Below are 25,056 nucleotides of genomic sequence, written 5' to 3'. Positions count from 1 at the left end.
GGGTCAGTCTGCATGTCTTCCTTTCTTCTGTGAATGGTGTATTTTGACATCTGTGAATGAAAATGCTTATACGTGTACAAACTTAGCAACATGCACGTGTATAAAAATTGGGGACAAAGGATTTAGATAAGTCCAGTTAGTTTTATTTAACAACTAAAATAAAATTAATATTTGCAGATATATTATTGTATATTTAGCCTTCAGAAATAATAATTATATAAGTCAATTCATGATATTTGTCTCGGTATAAAATAAATCATATTGCTAACAATTACAAAATGAATACATGTGTAACAGTATACTGACGTATGACATAAACCTCTGTTGAAAAATTATTGTTATACTATGGAACAGTTTTTCTCTAAGAATATCTGTGATTCACATAATTTGAAAATTTTAGCAATGTAGTTGCCTAATGACGACTAATGACAGACCTATTACTGCTAATATTACCAGGTACCTAGTTTGACTTTGAAACCTGACATCAAACCCTACAGATAATACTCCAAGTTTCAAGAATCTTAGTATCATTTCTGCTTTCCTGTTTGACCTTTTGATTTATCTATTTATTTAAATCTTTCCATGTAGGTTATTTCGTCAGTATACGGTTTCTAACTCATGGGTTAAAAGCCCATTAAAATTACGCTGAATTATCATATATCAAGAAATTTCTTTCCATAATTTTTTCCTATTCAGTAATCTCTGATTTTGATTACCTTTCTTTTCGCCTCAGGCGTTTCCCATTTACAATAATTTTTGTATTCACATCAAGAGAGATATATTTCATTTCAAAGAAACAGAGCAGTTTTCGATTTAAGACAGTTCTGGTTTACAGATCTCAAATTTTTCGTTGAAATATCAGCATTTTTTTTTTCCACATCAAAAGACCCATTTCAAATTAAGAGCCTTTTTAAACCCACTTTGTTGCTTAACCTTTCATTTCTTTTTTGTATCAGTGGCGCCTTAAGCCTACCAAAAAATCATCTTCACTCAGCAATTTAATTTTCCTTCCCTCCCTTTCGACTTAGACCAACTTTTAACCAAAGTTTTTAAGAGTCTGACACGTTTTGGTGGGATTGACACGTCGCTCATATATAACAAATGATATACAATCGTTACACGATATTTTGAGCCGCCAGTCAGTGTCTAAACTTTGCTTCTTCTCTTGAATTTTCTTTTCCTTTTAAATTTCTTTGTTACTTTTAGATTCCAGTAATCTCTTGTCGATATGTTCCTTTTTTTCATGTGGGAAAATTAGCGTCATACGCAACCAGCATTTCGTATCCTTTTCTTACGACCAAGGATAATCTCTCTCTCTCTCTCTCTCTCTCTCTCTCTCTCTCTCTCTCTCTCTCTCTCTCTCTCTCTCTCTCTTATCAGCATGTACATGAATTTTCCTTAATTTTGTCTTACGTCCTTTGTGCATTTTAGATACAGAGAGAAAAATGGAGAGAGAGTGAGAGAAACAGTCACAGAGATTAAATTAAAATTGCACATTTTCTCCACCACATGCCACCATACTTTATCAGTATCCAGTCATTATAACTTTTTTTATCTAAAATTCACATATTGTTTTCTCTTTCTCTATTTTTTACTACTTAACACTGTAAATGTCCTGCCACTTTTTTCTTTTGCTAAAAAATTGAAAAACAGAAAAAAGTAGCATATAAGTAAGTGACTGTTCTGAATAAAAACTAATCGATCAATCTTAAGTATAATAATTTAAGGCTATTTCATAAAATTATTACGAAGAAAGTTCATAATTTCATTACTACTTTTCAATGACTTACAACAAGGGTCGAATCATTCACGATTAGGACAAAGACTCTGAATAGTGTACAATGACTTTGCTTCAGCATTCTCCCCTTTTATTTACGAAATTATTTAAGGACAACACATTCAAAAATGTAATTCACTGGCGTGGTTCAACTAATTAATTATCCTAATCCTCTATAAAAAGTAATGAGTATCCTAAAGTTTATTTTTTCTGTGTGTAACAACGACCGTATACTAGGCAATTAAGTCTCCGTTGACACCAGCCAGTTTCAAGGCTGGTGCCAGCCTCTCTCACCTTCGTCTATCTTGAATTGGAAGAGTCCGGCGGTCCACACCCGTCTTACTATTCCATGTTACACTTTACCACACTTACAGGTCGCCTTAGGGCAAGGGCCCGTGTTGGCATAAGGCCGGACTTCTAAACCAACAACCATCCAGGTACGTCGGCCCGAGTTCTGGCACGGTCTTGTATGCTGCCCTCATTTTTTCACGGGACGCCTCGACCCTTTCTTGCAATGACTTCATTTTTGGCAGTATTATTAGCACGCTAGAAATTGTGATTGAATATTAACTACTGAGTAAAATACGGAATTTAGGCCAAAGGCCAATGCTGGGACCTATGAGGTCATTCGGCGCTGAAAGAGAAATTGACAGTAAGAAAGTTTGAAATGTGCAACAGGAGGAAAACCTCGCAGTTGCACTATGAAACAATTGTAAAAGCGGGTGGATCCTCAGATGGAAGAAAGAAAATATAAACGGAGCTACAGTAAAAGGAATGAAAGAGGTTGCAAAGACCGTTAAGTAACGCCTACAGTGCATCACGTGAGGTACACTGACGGCATTATCCCTCTACGGGATGAATACTAACTATGAATATTAACTACGTCTTCGCACTGTTGATTTTCCAATTGTTCATTCAAAAAGAAAAACCGAAAAAAATTGTATTAAATAAAAGCTACTCTACTGAATGCCAGTTACAAATATTATCAGTACTACAGATAAGCTGCTAAGCGCAGCTTGTACTGAGAGAGAGAGAGAGAGAGAGAGAGAGAGAGAGAGAGAGAGAGAGAGAGAGATAAATGTCTGTCTCACTGAGGAAGAAGGCAGTGGGTGCAAATTTTAAATTTCCTTCTCGTATACCTATAATAAACGATAAATACTTCACGTACAAAACATAAAGAACTCGAGTATGTGCGTATGCCCTTATGACAAGGGCCTGGGGTATGAATGCGAATGTCTGATCACATCTGCGTATGACTCATAGTGAATACTTTGCTTGTTATGTCCTTATTTAGGTAAAATCTGTACATACATGTGCGTCATGACCTATTAATTTAAGGAGATAAACTGGCTTTTAACAGATAGTCTTAATGAGTTTTGTGAATATCTAGTTAAATAGTACTATTTAACAAATTCTTTTTTCCCATGTCTTTGCTGTTGTAAAATATATTGTCATAAACTGTTTTACAATGGTTTATGAGTTATTGTTATGCAAAATAAAAAAAAACGTATGTATGCATAACCCTAGATACTGTAATTTCGAAAAACAGTAACATGATTCAAAAAACTGTTCGGGTACAAGCCACTATCCCTGCTGCATGCTGGAACCAAGTAAGAAAGACTAATCTGCAATTTCTACCAAAATGCACTTTGTAATCTCTATGTCAATTCCATGAACAATTTACATGATTGTGGAAAATTAGGGGGTCTCATTTACCGTTTCTCACAAGCCTTCTGTAAACAGAAATCCCTTCCGCAAAAAATAAAGGTGTAATACTTTTTAAAGACTTAGTTCCCAGGGGAAAAATTTTGCACGAAATAATGGAAGTTTAAGGGTTAAAGATAATCTCAAACATTCGTTGCAAAATAGTTTGACTTAAGAAAACAAAACGAATACACAAAGAAAAAAATAAAACAAACACAAAATACAACGCAAGACTGTCCGTTCGTGTCATAAGGAACTCGCCTTATTAGACGTCCAGATAATTTTTTATTTTCCTCATATAAAGAAGTCATTATGACGATGGTCGCTCGTGCTTCTATCTTTACGTAAGTGGCGTGGTCTGTCAAAAGCGGTACTTGTTTGCAAGACGCATGCTTACGTTTTTGTTTATCTTTTTTTTTTTTTTGGGGGGTATAATTGCTTAGAATGGAACTGATACTTCTTTTGATAACCGGCTCTTGAGAATTTGTTCGTTTCGACCAGTTAGGAGAGAACCGTAGTTGATTATACAAATATTATGTAAATCGTTATCTCTCCCTCTTTAGAATTTACATGAGCAGCCACAAACACACACACACACACACACATATATATTATATATAAATATATATATATATATATATATATATATATATATATATATATATATATATATATATATATATATATATATATATATATATATATATATATATATATATATATATATATATATATATATATATATAATTAGCTACAGGATGAGTCACAAGAGAGAGAGAGAGAGAGAGAGAGAGAGAGAGAGAGAGAGAGAGAGAGAGAGAGAGAGAGAGGGAATAAAGTTAACCCGTAGCTATACTTTTTTCAAACTTTCTGTTGTGCATGATTCATATTACTCTTCGGTACACTTAAGAAAACACGGTTCCCCAGTTAAAGTCATTCTCTCTGTTCAAACTAGCTAAATGTCATAAGGAAACTCTTACTCCCAATGGCTATTAAACACTTCATTCACCATTGGGCGAACTGATATGGCGTGATGACCAATCAGAAGAAAGCATTAGCCATCAAGCACCGCTCATTGGTCCTGGAATCCACCAGAGAAGGCGGGTCGCAGAGATGCTGCTGGAAGCGTTATGACGACATGTTTTCGTTTCATTTGATCTCATTGCTCACGCCTCCCTGATCCACTACGGGCAATATTCTCTAATCACTAGAAGAGTCTCTTCTTCACAAAAGGAAAGTCGTCCTCGAGAAAAAATAGTCTAAAGTCGTCCTCGAGAACAAATAGTCTATTTCGAACAATGATGACGAATGCCCTTTAGGTAGGAGTCGTCATTAGTTTGGGGACTTCGAACATTAGCAACAATGCCTCGCCTATTTCCATAGGCCTAACTGATCCCTTTACAGACACAGCCGCAGGACTTTCTACGAGAAAAGGAAGCGAAGAGTGTGATGTCAGAGAGATTTCTTGGCAAGTTACCTCACAGCGAATGGTGGCAAGGCTTTTATTCATTGTGGAGCTACAACTCATCTGTTTTCCAGGTGAGAAAAAAACAGCTTTTTTTTTACCATCAACTTCCTCTGAAGCAGATTTAGTTTAATTAGTTGATGCAAATGGACACACACATATGTACATTTTTCATTCCGAATTATTACATTTCAGATTTCAAAAATGAGTTTAAATACTGATTAGCATAAAAAGTAATCAGAATTTCTTTTAAACCTCATCACATGTTGAGAGAGAGAGAGAGAGAGAGAGAGAGAGAGAGAGAGAGAGAGAGAGAGAGAGAGAGAGAGAAATGCCCGCATCTCTGCTGAATAAGTCAAAAGGAACCCCGAGAAACCTTCGTTTTATACTTTCCATTCCTCTTATGCAAACTGGTTTTAAAACTGCATATTTCGAATTTAAGAACATTTCAGCGGTCGCAAAACTCTTAATTTTCGTATATTCTTATTTTCTTTTCCACCTTTGAAACACGGTTACCAATTAAGAATTAAAATGAAGTTGTTCTTTGGTTGCCAGCTCTGATGTCATCAATTTTGCTAATATGGGTAATAATTTTTCTTTTTAATTTAAATCTGACTGATGATTTTTTAAATAATACAGGAACTAATGAATATCTTATATTTCAGTTTCATTGCCTCAATGCTCATCATTAAAACTTTTCATACAAATGTATATACAGTATATATATATATATATATATATATATATATATATATATATATATATATATATATATATATATATATATATATATATATATATATATATATATATATATATATATACACATATATACACATTTATATATTATGGTATAGAGGCAATGAAGGTGTATTCACACATACAGTATATATGTGGCACCAACGACATGTATGTATTTATGCATCATCAGTGACAGCCTAACTTATTTTTCGAACGAAAAACTTATTTAATTTCATAATATTTCATACAAGAAAAGCCGGACAACAAAACCTAATAAGTTAACCGTTTCGGTGAACGTAATATTCATTGCACTGAAGAGATCTGAAAAGATTAAAATGTCAGAGTTCCTTGACAAAGTTTCATGTAGGCCTAAAACAAACTCCAATCAATTGGCCCCAGTGCCTTGGATAATTCAGTCGAATTTCAGAGAAAGAGAAAGAGCGATTTTAAACCTTTAACAAATCCTAATTCTTCGCGACGTTCACTTTTTTATCAGAACTTTATTCTGATCATGAATACGTAACAGAAATGAGAATAACAACTGAAAACATTTTTTCCGAGCCAAAACGAGGACTTATTCGACTAGATACTGTAGCCAATAAAGTACACGAGCTTGGCGCGACACACACACTATACACACATATATATATATAAATATATATATATATGTATATATATATATATATGTATGTATGTATGTATGTATGTATGTATATATATATATATGGCTTATATATATATATATATATATATGTATGTATGTATGTATATGTATGTGTTTGCTTGTGTGTGTGGATTTGTATATATATAAACGTACATATAAAGATGTATAAATGTTTATATATATATATATACATATATATATCATGTGCGTAAAATCACTAAAGGAACAAATATTAAGGATGCAATACATATAAAGCTACTCTAACCGTATACGTAGCTTGTAAACAATTCAGAGAATCTATATCATTACTCATGAAACTGACGCCGCCCGCTTTCGTCTTACTGATCTTATTCAGACCACAGGCCAATCAGGGTTCAAGGGCCATGGGCGGTCCACCCAATTCAAGTACGGTACTTTCTGTTAAACAGCTTAGAGGGGAAGTTTGACACAAAGTCAGTTAGGAGATCGGAGGATCGGTGGACAATGAGACAATACAATGACGGAAAAACATTCTGCTTCACTTTCCCCAAAAAGACGGCGTCAGCGACCCTTAATCTCTAGAAAGTCTTTCTGCAAAAAGTGGTCTCAACTGTGCCAACAAAGACATATTCCTCAAAGCATATATCACACATTTTTTCCAAAAAGAGAGAATTGTCTGCGAAAAGTGCTCCGAACGAAAACAAAACAAATAATATCGGGGAAAGCAACACCAAGACATCTCAGACATAATCCAGATAGCAAATATTATCCGTGAGCTTAATATTACAACAGCTCTCCACTTAACCGCCCACGGAGTCAGCTCAATGCCTTCTGCAAAGACGCGAATCAAAGCGAGCAGTCCGAGTTGTATGGGTTATTGGTGTTTTGATTAAAAAGGAAATACACATCAACAAGAGTGATTATTAAATGGTTAGAACTGTTTAAGCAATTCTAGTAACCCCAAAACTTATGAATGTAACTGGTCTCATCACTGGGTGATACGTGAAGAGGGGGAAACTCTATGGAGAAATCAGGACCCACCCAGTTTTCAGCCAGGCTCAATTTTCTTCACCTTCCTGTGTTAGAAAAATTATAACAATACTTGATCCACTTATTTGATTGGATTCTCTTGACTACGATGCTATGTAACTCATCTCGAAGTATACTGTCGAAAAGTTGTAAGTCATTTATTTATTAGCTGTTGCTGGACCAGAATGCACATACACATGCATATATACATACATATTTATGTATGTATACACACACATATATATATGTGTGTATACATATTCTTTAATATATATATATATATATATATATATATATATATATATATATATATATATATATACATTTATATATATATATATATATATATATATATATATATATATATATATATATATATATATACACATACTCTGTATGTATATATATAAGCTCTCGTGACATTTGTGGTACTTTAAAACATTCGTTTACACATCACTGTTATATAGCGTTTCTAATGTCGACACCGAGATGTTTTTGAAAGGTAAATTTCGGAGAAAAGCATGAATAAGAACATGAGAAAATAAGCAATATAACAGCGTGGTTATAAATATTTACGATACAAAATTCGTTAATAAGTACCCTGATAACAGAAAGTTTGGACCCAGCGGGTACATAAGAAAACAAAGTAACAGCCAATCAGATACGAAAATGAATGATGTTGCAAATAGTGGAAGAAATCAAGGCGTGTAATCTTAGCTGTACATTTAGTTAAAAGACAGAACTTGTGCTGTTCCTCTTCTTATCACACAAACACAAGAGCTCTGGCGACTGGAGGGTCCAAGTGATCGAGATGGTAAAACGATTAAACGTGTGTGTGTATTCATGTGTGCATTTGTATATATAAACACTATACGTACATTGTATGATAACGTTAAAGTGGTAATAATAATAATAATAATAATAATAATAATAATAATAATAATAATAATAATAATAATAATAATAATAACCTAAAGACCTTATGCAACTGGGCACGTCAGAATTCGCAACAGGGGACCTGGATATACCCATGGGTGAGGTAAATAGCCACATACACACAAATGAACTCTGCTCACCCCAAGTGAGGTCAAATTTCAACTGGGGTCTCTCGCTGCTTTACAGGATTCCTAACCCCCCCCCCTTAATCCCTTGCTAACCTTTCTTGGCCCATACAATGCCAGCCGAAGTCCACATCTTGATGGAGAAGGTGATCTTACCACACGAGAGTCCAAATCCATGTTTTTATTTTTTTGTCCAAATCCACGTTTTTATGCCTTCTTTTCTAAAGATTTCATTCTCCACACGGGGAATGGCAATAGTTCACTTCATTCAGGTCAGACAATTCTTTCCGTATTGAATCTAATTTTGCATTTCATTGGGCGTTCAATGCAAGATGAAAAATTTAGCTTTGAAAGTATTGTGAAGACGGCTGTGGAATCCCGCTTTGCTTTGCAAATGGAATGGCTCTGTGCAGCCTCCCTAAGTCCCTTTGGAATGTTCCTTTTACGTCGAATTGGAGTTTGCTGTTGTTCTCTAAGCACCTACATTCCTCTCTCTCTCTCTCTCTCTCTCTCTCTCTCTCTCTCTCTCTCTCTCTCTCTCTCTCTCTCTCTCTCTCTGGTGTGTACTTTCGTTTATAAAAATGCTTTAGTATTTATGTGTTTATAAATTGAGGATGTAAAGCAATATTCCAGTTAGAAGACATTTTCATATTTATCAAAACTCGATGCGTTAATTCTGGAAACAATGTTCTCAGATTGAGCTTCATGTAAATAATAACATGAATAATCATCGTAAGATGAACAATAAGGTCGAAGGATAAGCAGGGAAGGAGCTTTATATATCTTCACTACTCTACTTTTTCAGGTTCTTTGTCTTCATAATAATAATAATAATAATAATAATAATAATAATAATAATAATAATAATAATAATAATAATTTTGTTACAAGCAATGCCCTGAAATAATATACTTCACAAAATCAGTATGCATTACTGACACCAAGTCTTACACAATGAAAAAGTCCAACTCAAAGCAGCGCTTTATAAAATGAAACTTTTATTCATGCAAACATGCCATGCAATAAAAATAAAGGCGCTACGGTAATTTAAAGATTCGCGTGCAATGTACATCTTTAAGAAAATTACTAGCTTACTACAAGCAAGCTTTGCCTAGTCACCAAATTTATATATATATATATATATATATATATATATATATATATATATATATATATATATATATATATATATATATATATATATATATATATATATATATATATATATATATGTGTATATGTGTATGGATATATAAAATATATGTATTTATATCATATATAAATATATATATATATATATAAAAATATATATATATATATATATATATATATATATATATATATATATATATATATATATATATATATATATATATTATCCTCGCTCTTCCAACCTTATTTCTTGGACATAATTCATAACTATAACTACAATCATTCTTTTTATAGGAAACCACAAGCCAATCACATCGGTTCTTCTGTTAATGAAAACTCAAAGAATTTTAAACCCTTCCCGCGAGGGCCATTATTCATCGCGTGACACCCTCTACATTTGCTTGGCTGCGTAAGTTTTTGTTTCCAAATTTTCCAGTGCGAAGATTGAAGAAAATTCATGGAATTATTTCAAATTTTACTGTAATATATTGTGCAACGTTATTGATGTCAAGATACTTTACATGTCCGCAATTTTATGAAGGTCTTAATATTTACGCCAACAACCTAAATGCAAGTCTAACACCTGAAGATAAACCAATTTTACAATGATTTTCCACATTACTTTTGTAAGCTTTTACAGATTAAAAGGCTTCTCAAACACCGTGGAAAGAGAGATGGTCCACTCTGCACCTTTGCACAGCCAAAATAACGTACTGTCATTTTGGAAAGAAGGAACTATGATTGGAATGTTTCTTCTGGGAAATTTTTTTCTCTCTTTAATGACTTCACACTGCCAGCACGTGCAAGTAAGACCTTCACGTATTGTAAAAAAAAATTTCATTTCTTCTATGCGTGGGTTTAGTTATTTTTAACTGTTGTAAAAGATGTTTTCGGATCTCCTTGTCATTGGTATTTAAAAACAGTGTGTATATATATATATATATATATATATATATATATATATATATATATATATATATATATATGTATATGTGTATATATATTACAGGAAGATAGCGAAACCAGGCATTTCGCGAACTGTCTGAAATTTCAGGCAGATAGCGAAATGCACTTAGGGACATTTGATCCCCTCAGGGGCTAGTACTAAACACGGCGAAACAGTCCTTAAGTGAATTTCGCTATCTGCCTGAAATTTCAGGCAGTTCGTGAAACGCCTGGTTTCGCTATCTGCCTGTAACACATATACATACATATAATACAGTGGGAGCGGGGAGGGGACCTGTGTGTAGATACAAATCAAAATATACGTTGTTCAAATTATTCCTCTCTATCACACTGATTACTTGTCCACCCTCTTGTCTCGAAATGCTTTGGCCCTTGGATAGAGATAGAATCCTTTGAAACTTTTATCTAAATTATATAAGTTGACAAGGATTACGCTGGTTACGTAAATAGAGTATAGCGTGATGGGAATTAAGGACACTGAAGAATCATTAATATATATATCACGTCGACTTGACATCAACCTAATGCTACTGGAAGGTTTAATCTGACGAGGAATTTGTGTCTAGCATTCCTGTACAATGAACATGTAACAACAATCCTCAACAAAACTCGTTTTCCTTAATCAATCAACTCTTCTCAAACTTTTATGGCTGAACTCCGAGCTTCTTCGTTTTAATTTTAAGACTCCAGTCCAAGAATGCAAGTTTAAATTTTTCCAATATTTTTATAGTTATTAACCTTTGTTTGGACTTTACTTAATGAACTCTTCATTCTTCGTGCCAATGACTGTCAAAAGAAGCCGAGCGAATTGTGCATTAAATTTCAGAATGCTGGCAAAAAATTGTCGCTGTTCTCTGCCACTGTTCTGTGTCTTGTTGCCCTGTGCGTTGGGAACATCAACAAAGCCTCGGCGACGATGGAGGTCGCAATCGATTCCAGCGCATTAGTCAAACAACGAACAGGAGATTTTGCAGTGGAGCAGCAGATGGCACGCAGTCTGCTCTTTCTGGCTAATTACGTCTCACCCAGATGCCATTTGTTTTTAGTGATGCCGAGAAGAAACAGGCTATTCGAATTTTTCCTTCGGTTTTCAGGGTAAATAAAACTTTGTATGAAGTAATGTAATACATAGGCTACGTTATTTTTATGCTAGTTATTAAACTCTTTTTGTACCAAAACAAAAGCAGCCATAATTTTACTGTTCATAATGCATGAATAGGTTATCTCATTTTCCTTTTTAAATATTTTGGCTAACCACTCTTTACGATCTTTCATATGATATCGTGTTTGCTCATAATATATACAGTACATAATTTAAAACAACCTTAAAGATCATATCATTTAACAAATTATAAAACAAAAATACCTGAGGATCTACCCTTTAATTGTTTTTCACTTTGGGAAAATTCTTTTCTCCAGGATGCTTACTACAATATTATTCTCACGACTCACAAATTACATTCATCATATTATTCACGGCATGTATTTTATTAGCAACGATGATAGCAACAGCAACGGTTTTAATTTCATCAATGCTCAATGTAGTCTCCCAAAGTTATAGTACAAGACTTCAGTTACTTTGATTTTAATAACAAAGTAGAGCACTTTTCATCCACACACATGAAATTCTCTCATAATATAGCGAAGGGAATTCAAAATGCAAGATCATTCTTTTCTGTATATCAACAAAACATATGAATGATTAATAGTCACAGCGACCTCTTAACTTCTCAACTAAAAGGTAATATTAACAGTCACAGCGACCTCTTAACTTCTCAACTAAAAAGTAATATCAGTCTTACTAGCGCGAGTGGATTCGAACCTCATCACGGGATAAGATTTCTTCGTTTATTTCTCATCTGGAATTAATGGCTTGTAGTGATAAGTGTATCCCAAAAGCGTCCGGAAATCCAGAAGTGAAGAGGACATTGTGGCTACTGAGAATATATTCTGTCATGTTTCAGCATATCCCTTCGAATCAGTTAAAACATAAAAAACGACAGTCTACTGAACACCCATTAGAGAACTGCATAAAGGTTTGAGAATCACTATCATTTCACGAGCAGATCGGACAAGAGAGGCGTCAGGTCGGCGGTCGCGATAAATCTTGAGGAGGGCAAAAATATGACTGGAATCAGTGCCATTCTCGAAAGAATGATGGGAGATTCACAGTGTTTGTCACTTCTTCTGGACCTGACGAACGATGCAGACAACGTGTTACGGTATGTAAGACTGTCCTCATTCGTATGCATACACACATACATATATACTTATATGTATATGCATATGTATATAATATAAATATATATAGATATATTTAATACATATATAATATATATATATATATATATATATATATATATATATATATATATATATATATAAATTATATATACAGATATGCATATATATATATATATATATATAAATTTATGTACGCATATATGTATATATACATATATAAATTTATATACATATAAATTTATATACATATATATAAATATGTATATGTATACACATATACATATTTATATAAATATGCACGCAGGTTTATCAGAATTTCCTAACCAGCATACAATTTACTCACAGTACTTATTTAATGTTTCTAAATATCACGTTTATTTTAAAGTTAATTAAAAAAAAAATAACATTGTTTGAACGACGCACTAAGCCCCCTAACGGCCGGAATCAGATTTATCAAGGCGAAACGTATTCGTGACTTGAAAATCTAATCCTTTTTAACAGGTTCGTGGATAAATCCTACCTGTACTTCTGGCCAACAGTTCGAGTCCTCGTCGTCGGTTCGAAAGGAAACATGAAAACCTTTTTAAGAAACGTATCACTGAGGAACACTCTCCGAACGTATTATCTCTCATTAGACGAGAGAACCATTACTACTCTTCGCAGTTTGTCTTCTGGACCCAGGTCTAACAACAGCTCTAGAGCAGTCTCGGATTTTGCCACGAAATTAGCTCGAAACAGAGTTGACTTCAATGATGGTGGTAATGTATTAGACTGCAGAATTACAAACGTACATATTAAAAGTTTTCGCATACCTACAGATCTGTTTTGACTGTTAAGATTTCAATATAATTCTACGTTGGAAAGGGATGAGAAAACATTCAGTTTATAAAACACTGGCCATAAATTAGTTGGAGACCTATATGATTAATTTTGTAGGATCAAAAAAAAATAATAATAATAATTTGAATAGCCTAAACGAAAGGAAAAGTTAAATAACTTCAGGCTCCGTACCAGAAATGTGCATAATGAAACTTCTACTAGAATATACCACAGCTAATCGCTGATCTTTTCTTCTGTCCCCAAATTCAAGTTGTTGACGCAAAAGCAGAAATCTACTTCCGCTGCATGTATTGCAAAAAAGGCAACCCCGGTATCAAAAAACTTCATCACTGGAATCTCACGGAAACATTGGGTCCTATTTCAGACTTTCCAGGTGAGTTTTTCATTACTTCGTTTTTTACTTATTTACCTGGCGTTGCTTAAAGCAATTTTCTCTCCTACTCACGTATACTTACAAGATGTTAATAAGAAAATATAAAGTTAATATAACTGGTAATTTTTTTTTTGCAATGACTGATAGAGTAACAAAGAAAATGTGAAAAACCAAAACTACAAATCTCGTTTAAAATTAAAAACAAATAAGGAGAGTCAGGAATAATCTACATAAATAAAAATAGAAATTGTTTAAACACATATATACCTGTACTAAGAAATCACAAAAAATATGCACGTGATTTTGTTTATTAGCTGAAGCCGCAGGGAAAGTTTGAAAAGAAACGACAGGGTGCCACGTATTTTCGTGTGTTTCAACACATCTTTGTGCCCCCGAAGATGTGTTAAAATGCACGAAAGTACTTGACATTCTGTCGTTTCTTTTCAAGCTTTTCCTGTGGCTTCAGCTAATACACACTTACGCAATTTCAGATGAGACCAAAAATTTCAACGGCCATCAGTTCAATATCATCTGTAAGCAAAGAATTCCCCTGACCGACATCGACAAAAATTGGGGAGGACCAGCGGGCACAGTGGGACCTCTCGATTCCCTCGACGTTCGCATAAATTATGCCGCTTCGGGGAAACTGAATTTCACGTATGTTTACAGACAGAAAATTTGTGCATGGGGGCAAAAATAAGACCAACTCTTGCCATATCTCCGGACTTAGTATCTCGAATAACATGAATTCTTCCGATGCTCATTTGTAAAGTTTCTGAAAAAATCACCTGAAATTATATATATATATATATATATATATATATATTATATATATATATATATATATATATATATATATATATATATATATATATATATATATATATATATATATACACATTAGAGAGATCATCGAAGCTGAAATGTTAAAACGAAATAAAAGGAGAAATTCTAAAAACGTTAACACATACACACAAATATATACATATATATATATACATACACACACATGTATATATATATATTATATATATATATATATATATATATATATATATATATATATATATATATATATATATATATATATATATATATATATATTATACATGCTTTTAAAATTTCTCCTTTTATTTCGTTATAAGGTTTCAGTTTAATGAAACTTGAACGAAGTCTCCTAAATATATATATATATATACAGATATATAAATCACTAGCTTCTCGCAGCACACTATAATATCGTCCATCGACTTCCACGTCGTGTCCTCCTGAAGGTACCTCCTCCGGGAGCCGTGGGACGGCGAATGGGGGCTGCTCGGTTCCGGGGGGAATTTCACCGGCGTCGTGGGCACCTTGCAGTACGAAAAGGCAGACTTCTCCTTCATGCTGACGGCGACGCCCGGGAGAACCAGGGTGATGGACTACTCCCGGGTCTACGCGGGCGATCCTTACGTCATAGTCTCTCTGAAGCCTCAGGCCTTGCCTCGTTACTTAGCCATCATCAGGCCATTCACATGTAAGAAATTTATTTTGCTCTCCGGAAAGCTTGCTAGTGTTTATATTAAATGTTATATGACTGCTATGGTTTTGGCAATAACTGACACAGCAAGAAAAACCCAGAGGTAGATAGATAGATAGAAGTTTACTGACCAGTTTACTGACCACAGCTTACACAGTTATCAAAATTATAAGTTCTTGAATGTGGTCCAGCAAAAGGACATAACAATGCACGTATATATCTATAGAATCAAACAATATCTAACCCATAACACTTGCAACCATATTCGATCATATTTTCAGCATTTTAACTTACAAATAAAACTTTGAATGCAGAATCTCAACTACTGCTTTTTCTACTGCGACTCCCAATGAAAGAAGCAGTAGGAATGTGTGTCATGACAATAGTAGTGATAAGAATAACAGTAATTCCCTCAACTGTCTCTCGTCCTAAAGTCTTGGTATGGAGCTGCATCATCATCTCCTGTATCTTCGCTGCTGTCGTCCTGTGGCTGATCGAGAAGATCCGTTGGTCGTTCTCGAGAGCGAAGGCCATGTCCCTCACTAATTCTCTGCTCTACACTGTCAGAATGATTCTTATCAACGCACCTGACACTCTTCCAACGCACTTGGCCAGCCAGGTAAGGTTGAGAATGAAAAAGGTACAAAAATATACGATTTAATTCTGATGAGAGCGTTTTTTTTTTTTTTTTTTTGTAGTAAAAGTATGACACTGAAGAATGCACATTATCTCCAAAACAAAAATGCAAATATGTTTTCTCATTAGACTGAGTTTTCTTTTTAACGCAAGAATCTAGTTGAAGAACAAGGTTATCTTTCTTTTCCTTTTTTTCCAGTTCTTATTCGGAATCTGGTCGGTGGCAAGTCTGGTGATTTTCACGGCGTACCAGTCGGCACTCATCGCTCACTTGACTGTGGTGATCAGGTCATCGGCTATAAATACTTTCGAGGATCTTTACAAAACAGAAGGTCAGAGGTGGGGATGGATCGAGTATAGCGGAACAGCCATCGCGTATCTAGCCGAAAACCCTGACCCCATCGTTCAGGAGATTTACAAAAAATTGGAGGTGAGAGTTTGTCACCAAAGGCCTGGAAGGTTGTTGTGGTTTCGGCAATGCCACGGGAGTTTTCATTCGTTGTTCATTTCAGTGCAATACTATGAGAGCTGACAAGCACAAAACTATCAATGTTTGGTTGGAAAGCTTTTGCTTATGGAATCAGAAGTCTGTCATTTTTGGGCCAAATCCATACCCGTGCTATGACTGCAATAATCTAGAAGCTAATACCCAAGAGCTTCCAGTTTTGTGGCAGGATGTGTAGACTACAGCCCAAATACACAGCCTCAGAGTGTATTCATTTCATATTCCAAGGAGCTGCTGCTTAACTTGCTGCCCAGTAATGACATGCAACTTTATTTTTACACTGTGAAAACTTTTATGGCAGTGTGTCTATGTTTTAGGATGTTGTGGGTAGTCTGCATCCTTGAGCTCAAACCAAACATTTTGATTTTGAAAGTATGACTGCCACCCAGGTCTGATTCCAGGTGGCTCTTAATTAACTCTTGACCAACAGCACTGGATCCTTCCAAATTTATGGGGAATATGTAGCATCCCATACACTGCCAACCATGCGACGGCCTCACCAGCTTAGATTCCGAGTGGCTAGACTCTGCAATAGCTCGAGAATAATAACACTGGGTCCTTTTGGGTCAGAGAACGGTAAAGAGCATGGTCTAAGGTCATACTTCAGGTTCAAGAACATGGTTTGTTGGCAGCCTCTCATAATCTATTTTGAGCTGTCTTTCCTATTACCACATCACTCTTACGTAGCAAATGTGTGCAATAATCTTTGACCATTACTGACAAGAAAATTTTAATTTTAAATTCGTGATCAAACCATTTTATAATGGTCTTTTCGACAAAGTTTTCATCACGACACTTCTTGCCGCTTCCCAAAACAGATTCACCCCCTGGAAAAGCAAATGGACTTGATACTGGCGGGGCATTACTCACATGTGACACGGAAGACCATCGTGTGGGTGGATTTTCTGAAAGCCGAACGTCGAGGGCTACCAGTACACATGAGTACCACGGAATACCCAGTCTTCGGGGGATACGGATGGGGCTTCAGGTAATTGTTCATTCTTTATGGTTGGTTAATTTTTAATTCATAATACTTTTTTGGGATTTTGGCCACCTTTGCTTCATCATTTACAATTGGGACGTGAGCCTTTTGACAGGTTAGCTAAAAGCATTTTTATTATACGCTTTTATTTAGCTTGCTTTTTTTGTATGCTTGTTTCTTTGTCTGGGTCAAATCTTGTAACTCAATTTTCGAACTGTTCCCTTCGTCCGGTGGACTTGAAATTTTCCATGTTTACTCAATCCTGGTGACAATTCATCCTTACAAGATCAGTAGGTCAGCAGTGACCTCTAGTGACTCTACAGTGAGACCTCTCCTAGTATCTCAGGATTTATATGAAGTGAATAACTCTTCGGATTTTTCATACCTTCTCTGACTCGGTAGAATAAAAGCGTGTTTCAATTTTTTTTTTTTTTTACTTTTTTTATTGAAATGTTTAAGTTAACTATCGCGCTAACTTCCCTTAAGCATTTACCCATTCATATTTTTATTTGCCCAGCGAATATAAAAGGAATAACCTTAAAGCATAAGTACTGTACTTGTGGGAAAATTCTCACAAAAGCAAAATCCTCTCTAGACTACAGAAACTATAATGAGTCTTATTACTGTCGATGCACTTTAAAATCGGTAACAGTTTCTTGTGAAATTATAGTAAGACCAAAACGATACTTTTTACAAAATGAACGATTGTTACTATACATGGCTACAGCCGGTGGTGGCCTTAGAACTGTTTAATTAAATGGGCCAATACAACACGATCAAACAAATTTCAGTGTCTTAAACCTACCTACCTATCTACCTACCCACCACCTACCTACCTACCTACCTGCCTACCTATCTATCTACCTATCTATCCATCTATCTATCTATCTATCCATCTATCTATCTAACTATCTATCTATCTATATACAGTATATATATAATATATACTGTATATATATATATATATAATATATTGCAATTCATGTTTTATCTTCTTGCAGTGGCTCACATAATCATACTGGTCTAGATTCACCATAGGACATAATCTGGCATTGTAAAAATCGATCATTCAAAAAAAAAAAGCAGCGTTTTACTTTTACTAGAATTTCACACGAGAAACAGTTACCCCTTTTGAAGTGCATCAACAGAAATAATCATGATTATTGTTACTTTTGTAGTCACTCTCATTAAATCAGCTTACGACAAAATATACACAACAGGAAACTAAGAAAATGAGTATATGAATTTCAGTAAATACAAATGAATAGAGTAATTGATAAATACATATAATAAGCATAGCTGGATTTTTTTAGCTCCTTTTGGGAATGTTAATTCGTTCCCTGACCTAGGATGCATTATTACTCCTCGAACTTCTCAATCTGCTTCATACCAATCTATCCAAGGACCAAAAACAGGGTCTTGGTTAAATACGAACAAATTTCGGAAATGTTACCAAATTCGGACAAAAGCTGAAATTTCTTCGACTAATGTGTCAAAACCACGCCACAGTTTATCTTCGCCTTGTTTACAAACAAAGGGAAACGTAAACTGAGAAACAAGTCATCCCGCATGTTTACTTTTTTTTTTTTAATATTCAATTACTGAATTCAGAATTGGTTACTGTGCAGACTAGAAACCACGCCACTTTGTAGTGACGTTACAAAGTTTACGATCTTGTAAATGAACACCGTGTTTTTTTCTTTTTTCTTGGAGGGGTGGGGTGGGGGAGAGGGAGGGATGCCTATTCAATACCGGGTCTGGCATTAAAACTAACAAGTAATCTCAATATCCCCAGCGCTGTAGATTACCATTCCACGTGGGACTTGCCACTCAGACGAGACAGCCTCCATAACTCACGAATGACAGAAACACGAGCGAAAATGGGAGATTAATTTGCCATCGTAGAAAGTCTCTGTAGCGCATTGGTTAGGAGGGCTACGTATAAAAAAATAAATAAATAAAAGTATAAAAAAACCAAACGGTAAAGGTTTAAGATCTTCCACAATTTAGGGTTTAATTCGCCAGCGTATAAGCTCGTTGGGAGGGCTACGTATCTAAAAAATAAATAAATAAAAGGCAATAAGAAAAGGAAATGGTAAAAGATTAGGTTCTTCCTCTATGTGGAGTTTAATTCGTCAACGTATGAACTCTGTAGCGCGCTGGTTAGGCAGGGCTACGCATCTAAAAAAAAAAAAAAAAAAATTTAAAGTAAAAAGTGAAAAAAAAGAAGGAAATGGGAAAAGACTGGCATCTTCCACAAAGCGGGGTTCAACCAGGGACGCCCAGACCATCTCTCGATAGTCTCGGGTCAACGTACCCGAAAGATCAACCAGGGCCCAAAGAAGGGTTCCTTTTGATGAAGATCTCTATAGCTGAAAGTTCTATGACTGGTGTTTTGTTGCCATTTAAATTTTATTAAGGACTTTTTTTTTTATTCGCTCCATTTTAAACAGACAGAAAGACTTAAAAGTCTTGTTTTTTACTTTTGTAACTGATTATTCATGAAGACCACATTTTCCGTCATTAAAACAGTACGAAAGGTTTTATAGCCGTGAGCTGGCGTTGTCACTCTCATGACAATAATAATAATAATAATAATAATAATAATAATAATAATAATAATAATAATAATAATAATCTGCTGCTTCCAATCGAACCAAATAAAAGGAGAGAAGTATTGGATTAGTTTTATCTACAACTTCTTGTCTTTATCTTGTTTTCTCTTTATCTTTCGTTCACCTACAAGTAGCGCCCGAAGAAAAGGAAATATCAGGAATGCGTAATTAGTCTCTGGATTATGTAATGCGTGATTATCCTACTGTATCACAATAGCCAATGAATAGAAACATACCAGTTTGAACACCTTCATTTTTGATGAGCAAGTGCTGGAAATAATCGAGAGATTAATTGAAATGGGTGGTGGTATTATATTTCAAGTGTTACGATTTAATAATCACAATATGATTTTATATTACCATTTCTGAAGTACATCGACAGAAATAAGGCTAATTATTATTACTTTCGCAGTCAGTCACATTAATTCAACTTACGACAAAATATACACAATAGGAAACTAAGGAAATGAATACGTGAAATTCAGTAAGTATAAACGAATAAAAGTTTCAAATATTTCAGGAAATTCGTAAAGGGAGGGTAAGTCAAAGGAATACTTAAGCTCTAATCTCCAGAAAACAAAATGACTTCTAAGTTTTTTTATTTTATTCTATTATTTTTTTATATTTATTATTATTATTTATTTATTTTTTTTTTGCAGAAAAGGCGCCCCATTTCGAGATGCCATCGACAAAATGAAACAACGCCTAATAGAGGCAGGCCTCATTGATCGCTGGTTGAATGAAGTCATCAAAGTTCAGGTCGAGGTGTCGGAGAGGAAGGAATTCAACGGATCACTGATAACAAGACAAGCTAATGAGAAGGTAAGGGAGTTAGGCTTTTTAAGGGAATGAAGATGTATAAAAGTTATATTCAACTTTTTAAGAATTTTGAGGTGAACATAAATTGTAATTAAGTATGTATGTGTGAGCATTTCTTCAAGGAATCTACTAGTATGCTCTGGCCGCTGATTCTCATCTAATTACCAAAATTACCGACTTCATCATTATGAAAACATGCAAACAACTCTCGCATTACATATCACTAGAATTTGCAATAATGCCTGCTGTGTGAGTCACTGAGCGTAACTTCATGATTTATCATCACAGCGTGAAAATCTCTATCAGGTCACACTTGAGGAAATGTTCAAATAAGTTCAGAAAAAGGTAGATAGGTTACGACACAGATGAGGATGGATTCTGAAGTTTTCCCTGCTATGGAGTCTGCAAGCATATAAACTGCGCAAAATATAGGACATGCAACACTCATTAGCATCTGCAAATTATCGTTGTATTTGTCATGTACATAGCCAAAACACTACAATAAAATCATTTAGTTCCCATGTCAGGCGAATACATTAATTCAAACAAGGCATCCTACTCATTAACGAGGAAATTTCTCTCTCTTGCTGCCTAATCTATTTACCTCGGCACCGTCAAGCCTGCAAGAACAATTTACGTTAAATATTTTTATTCTGAAAAAGGAGACAACGGAATATAATCATCTCGAACATTCTTTTTCCCAAAGCACAAGACCAGACATGGAACCCGCGTCGAAGCCTAATCTCACATCTAAAAATCAAATAAATATTTGCGTATCTTCATCTGATGTCAGGTGAAGATGATGAAGACATTAAAATGCTACTATCTTCCTCGCAGGAACAACGCGCCTTAAGCCTGGAAAGTCTGCAGGGGTCCTTTTATCTCGCGATAATTGGATACTGGATTGCGGTCCTGGTCCTTCTGCTGGAAATCACCCGCCGGTATTACACCAGCTAAACTTCGAGTGTTGTGAGTGGCAGTTATTTTCTTTATTTAGTTTATTTCCTTTCGCATCAACAAAACAAATAATTTAATATCATACTGAGTGTCTTGAAAATGCATGGAATGCAGCAGATTCAGCCATTACAATAAAGAAACAGCTCAATTTATATAGGTGATCCGCAGCTTAGAAATGCCTAGTGGCACAGTTTATACTGAAAGAATCCCGTGCACTTATATTAAGCAGGAGGGAATGTGCATGAAGAAAATATCTTATTCTGTAAGAAAACGCAGGGCAACGTTCAAGTAACTAAGGCAGCTGGACGGTAAACAAAATGCCACAGAATTTAAAGAAAACTGCGCTAAACTAATATAGAACCTCCCTATTCATATACGAATAAAAACAGACAGACCAGCAACATACGCATCTTAAAACATACGCATCATCTGATATTTTGTTTCTTAAGGCCGCCTTTGAAGTTGCACATACCGTCGGAACTCCCGCAATGCAACCCCACCTAACAACTTGATGTCTCGAGAGAAACTCTCATCTCAATCATCTGCTTAATTCCAGTTTTTCCCCGATTCTTATAACCTCTCTCGTGGGATGCGGGTCTAATGCATCCTTCAGGGTTGGAGAAGTTTTTTTTATCCTTATTTCTTCCTTCTCCTGAACCGGTTTTGGACATCAAACCACTCGTGCGGTCGGTCCGCGAAGAAAATGCTTGCAGAAAATCATTGTAGCGTCTTAACACGGATGAATAAGCATGAATGAAAGGAAACTTTACTTATAAAAATATTCACATCAGGAATTTAGATAGAGAACAGATTACAGACATAAAATCAAAATAATCATGTACAGGTTCACTAGGCTAATTTCCCACACCGATTACCTGCTGCGTTGTGTTAAGATTCAAGGTCTGAAAGCTGAAGTGCCGTCAGACACTTAAATAAAAGCGAAAATTGAATGCTGTTTTTCTAACAGATGAAAATCAGCTCTAGCATAATATTTCTTTTTGCTAATTAGTAATGGAGCAGGTGTGGTGCCTCCAAAGTAAACTTAAACGAAACGTAAAAGTACCAAGTATTTTTAGGAAGAAAAAGGGAGGGGAGAGGGAGAGGGAGACAGACCTACAGAAAGAATTTAGTAAGACAACACATTCTCTTAATTCAGTGACTTCCTTGGAATGAAGCCATTATTGCTTACTGAATTCAAGAGCCTAATCCAACACGCCATCTCTTATAAAATACTGGAGACAGTTCGAGAAAGGAACTGAAAACAAATAGCGGAATTAAGTGAGCTCCCAGAGGAGCAAAAAAAAAAAAAAAAAAAAAAAAAAAACTCTATAATGACCGGCATAATCTAATTATGACTGACTTTTAAACGTATCCACGAAGGTTTTTATGTCATAAAAACCCTATAATTACGAGGATCTTGATTCCTATAGTAACGTGGATGTTGTTTTTATATTTTCGTTTTTTTAGTGTTGTTTTCCTGTAGCTTTTTTTTTGCCAGGGCTCTATTATTCTTCAATCTACTGCCTGATTCCAGTTATTAATAACAGTGCTTATCCTACAGATAAGTCCTAGAAGTAAAAAAAAAAGGAAACTTAGATTTTTCCAAAAGAATAAAAGACTTGCCATTATTATTATTTTCTAAAACTGTACGCTTGCTATGATGTAAATGTGCTGTTCGCATTGTCAGAAAGACTTGAAGGACAGGACCGTTTTCTATTTATTAAACTCAAGTTATTAACAAGTGAATAAAAGAAATAAACATAAAACTTGCATGTGCGTAATGGAACTGCTTAAAATGAAATCACAAGAAGAAAGGAAAAAAAATCGTTTTTCACCAGCTCAAACAAATAATAAGAAAATATTTCCTAGAATTTACGGTAAAGTGTTCCAAGTTTTTTCAAGTTTTACGAAGTGAATCATATCAAAACAATTATCATCTCCCACGAAAGCTGTTGTCAGTTATCTCAAACTCTTGTATCAGGATATCCAAGAGTTCAAGTAGACTGGTCAAGAGCCCAAGTCCCCATGAAACAAGAAACCATTGTGATTTTTCTGGTACCGTTATTAGGGGCTTGGGAACACTGGAGAAAAGAAAAAAAAACTTTAAGGAGGAGGAAAACAAAGTGGCGACTCCGCGCTGCTGCTAAGCTTATTCAAGGTTAAAAGGTTAATGCCACATTTTGGCCAGAGAAGATCGTCTGCTCTGGGCAGCGACAAGTATAGGGATTAAAAGTAAAAGGTAAATGTTGTGGGATGCATATCTTATGTGAGCTGATTACAATGACGCCTGGAACCCGTTCTGCTAACAATGAATAAGACACAAAATGCTGAACACAAGGCAGACACACCTATATTAAGCGGACATGGAGATCTAAGTAAAAATACAGTACTAACAATGTTCAAGAATTGCTTAAAAGGAAATTACATTTCTTTAAAAATCGATGATTTCCTAATATAAATGGGAGGCAAAGATGCAAAGCGAAGTAATGCATGGAGAAAGGACGTACACTAAAGATTATCGCGAGAGAGAGAGAGAGAGAGAGAGAGAGAGAGAGAGAGAGAGAGAGAGAGAGAGAGAGAGACTTGCTCTAAATGATGACGCACGCACAATTTTAAGATTTCCTAGTTTTTGAGAGGTTTAACGTATGTACTGGAATATTCACAACACTAAAATGAATCTACCTAGCATCATGATTCCAGATCCTTACTTTTATTCACTCGAAAAGAATTTCAGGGCGCCAAATTTTGGACACGCGTGGTCAAAAATATAAGTATATATTTTCCATTAAACATCGCTTACATTATCTATGGTGCATCACTACATTGTGACCGGAAATAATGAGTAAAAAGCCACAATAATGTAAACGAGAGACGGTATTTTTCCAAAATACAAAAAAGGTTAAAAAAAAATAAGGGAGCTGTCGACCGTTTGCACAACGGTCCTTTTCAGCCAGCTGAAGAGGACCGTTGTATAAACGGTCGAAAGCTCCCTTTTTTTAAACCTTTTTTGTATTTTGGAAAAATACAG

General features: G+C 35.0%; 1 protein-coding gene across 1 annotated transcript; it reads left to right on the top strand.

Moving 5' to 3' along the window:
- Positions 1-4,514: 4,514 nt before the first annotated feature.
- LOC136839850 (glutamate receptor-like) lies at positions 4,515-22,937 on the top strand. Its single transcript, XM_067106181.1, has 11 exons — positions 4,515-4,627; positions 12,605-12,760; positions 13,284-13,540; positions 13,873-13,995; positions 14,487-14,652; positions 15,270-15,511; positions 15,949-16,133; positions 16,350-16,580; positions 17,474-17,643; positions 20,912-21,087; positions 21,865-22,937. The coding sequence occupies exons 1-11, from the start codon at positions 4,515-4,517 to the stop codon at positions 22,026-22,028; spliced, it is 1,983 nt and encodes a 660-aa protein (XP_066962282.1). The 3' UTR covers positions 22,029-22,937.
- Positions 22,938-25,056: the final 2,119 nt, after the last annotated feature.

This window comes from Macrobrachium rosenbergii, chromosome 6, assembly GCF_040412425.1.
Source record: "Macrobrachium rosenbergii isolate ZJJX-2024 chromosome 6, ASM4041242v1, whole genome shotgun sequence".
Classification (NCBI taxonomy): domain Eukaryota; kingdom Metazoa; phylum Arthropoda; class Malacostraca; order Decapoda; family Palaemonidae; genus Macrobrachium; species Macrobrachium rosenbergii.
This window is presented reverse-complemented; position numbering and strand designations above follow the sequence as displayed.

Excerpts from the sequence above, each read along its gene's own strand:
- LOC136839850 (XM_067106181.1), top strand. The coding sequence starts at position 4,515 with ATGACCAATCAGAAGAAAGCATTAGCCATCAAGCACCGCTCATTGGTC. Across the intron at positions 4,628-12,604 it reads CGTTATGACGACATGTTTTC|ATCGGACAAGAGAGGCGTCA; the intron begins GTTTCATTTGAT and ends TTTCACGAGCAG. Across the intron at positions 13,996-14,486 it reads TCCTATTTCAGACTTTCCAG|ATGAGACCAAAAATTTCAAC; the intron begins GTGAGTTTTTCA and ends ACGCAATTTCAG.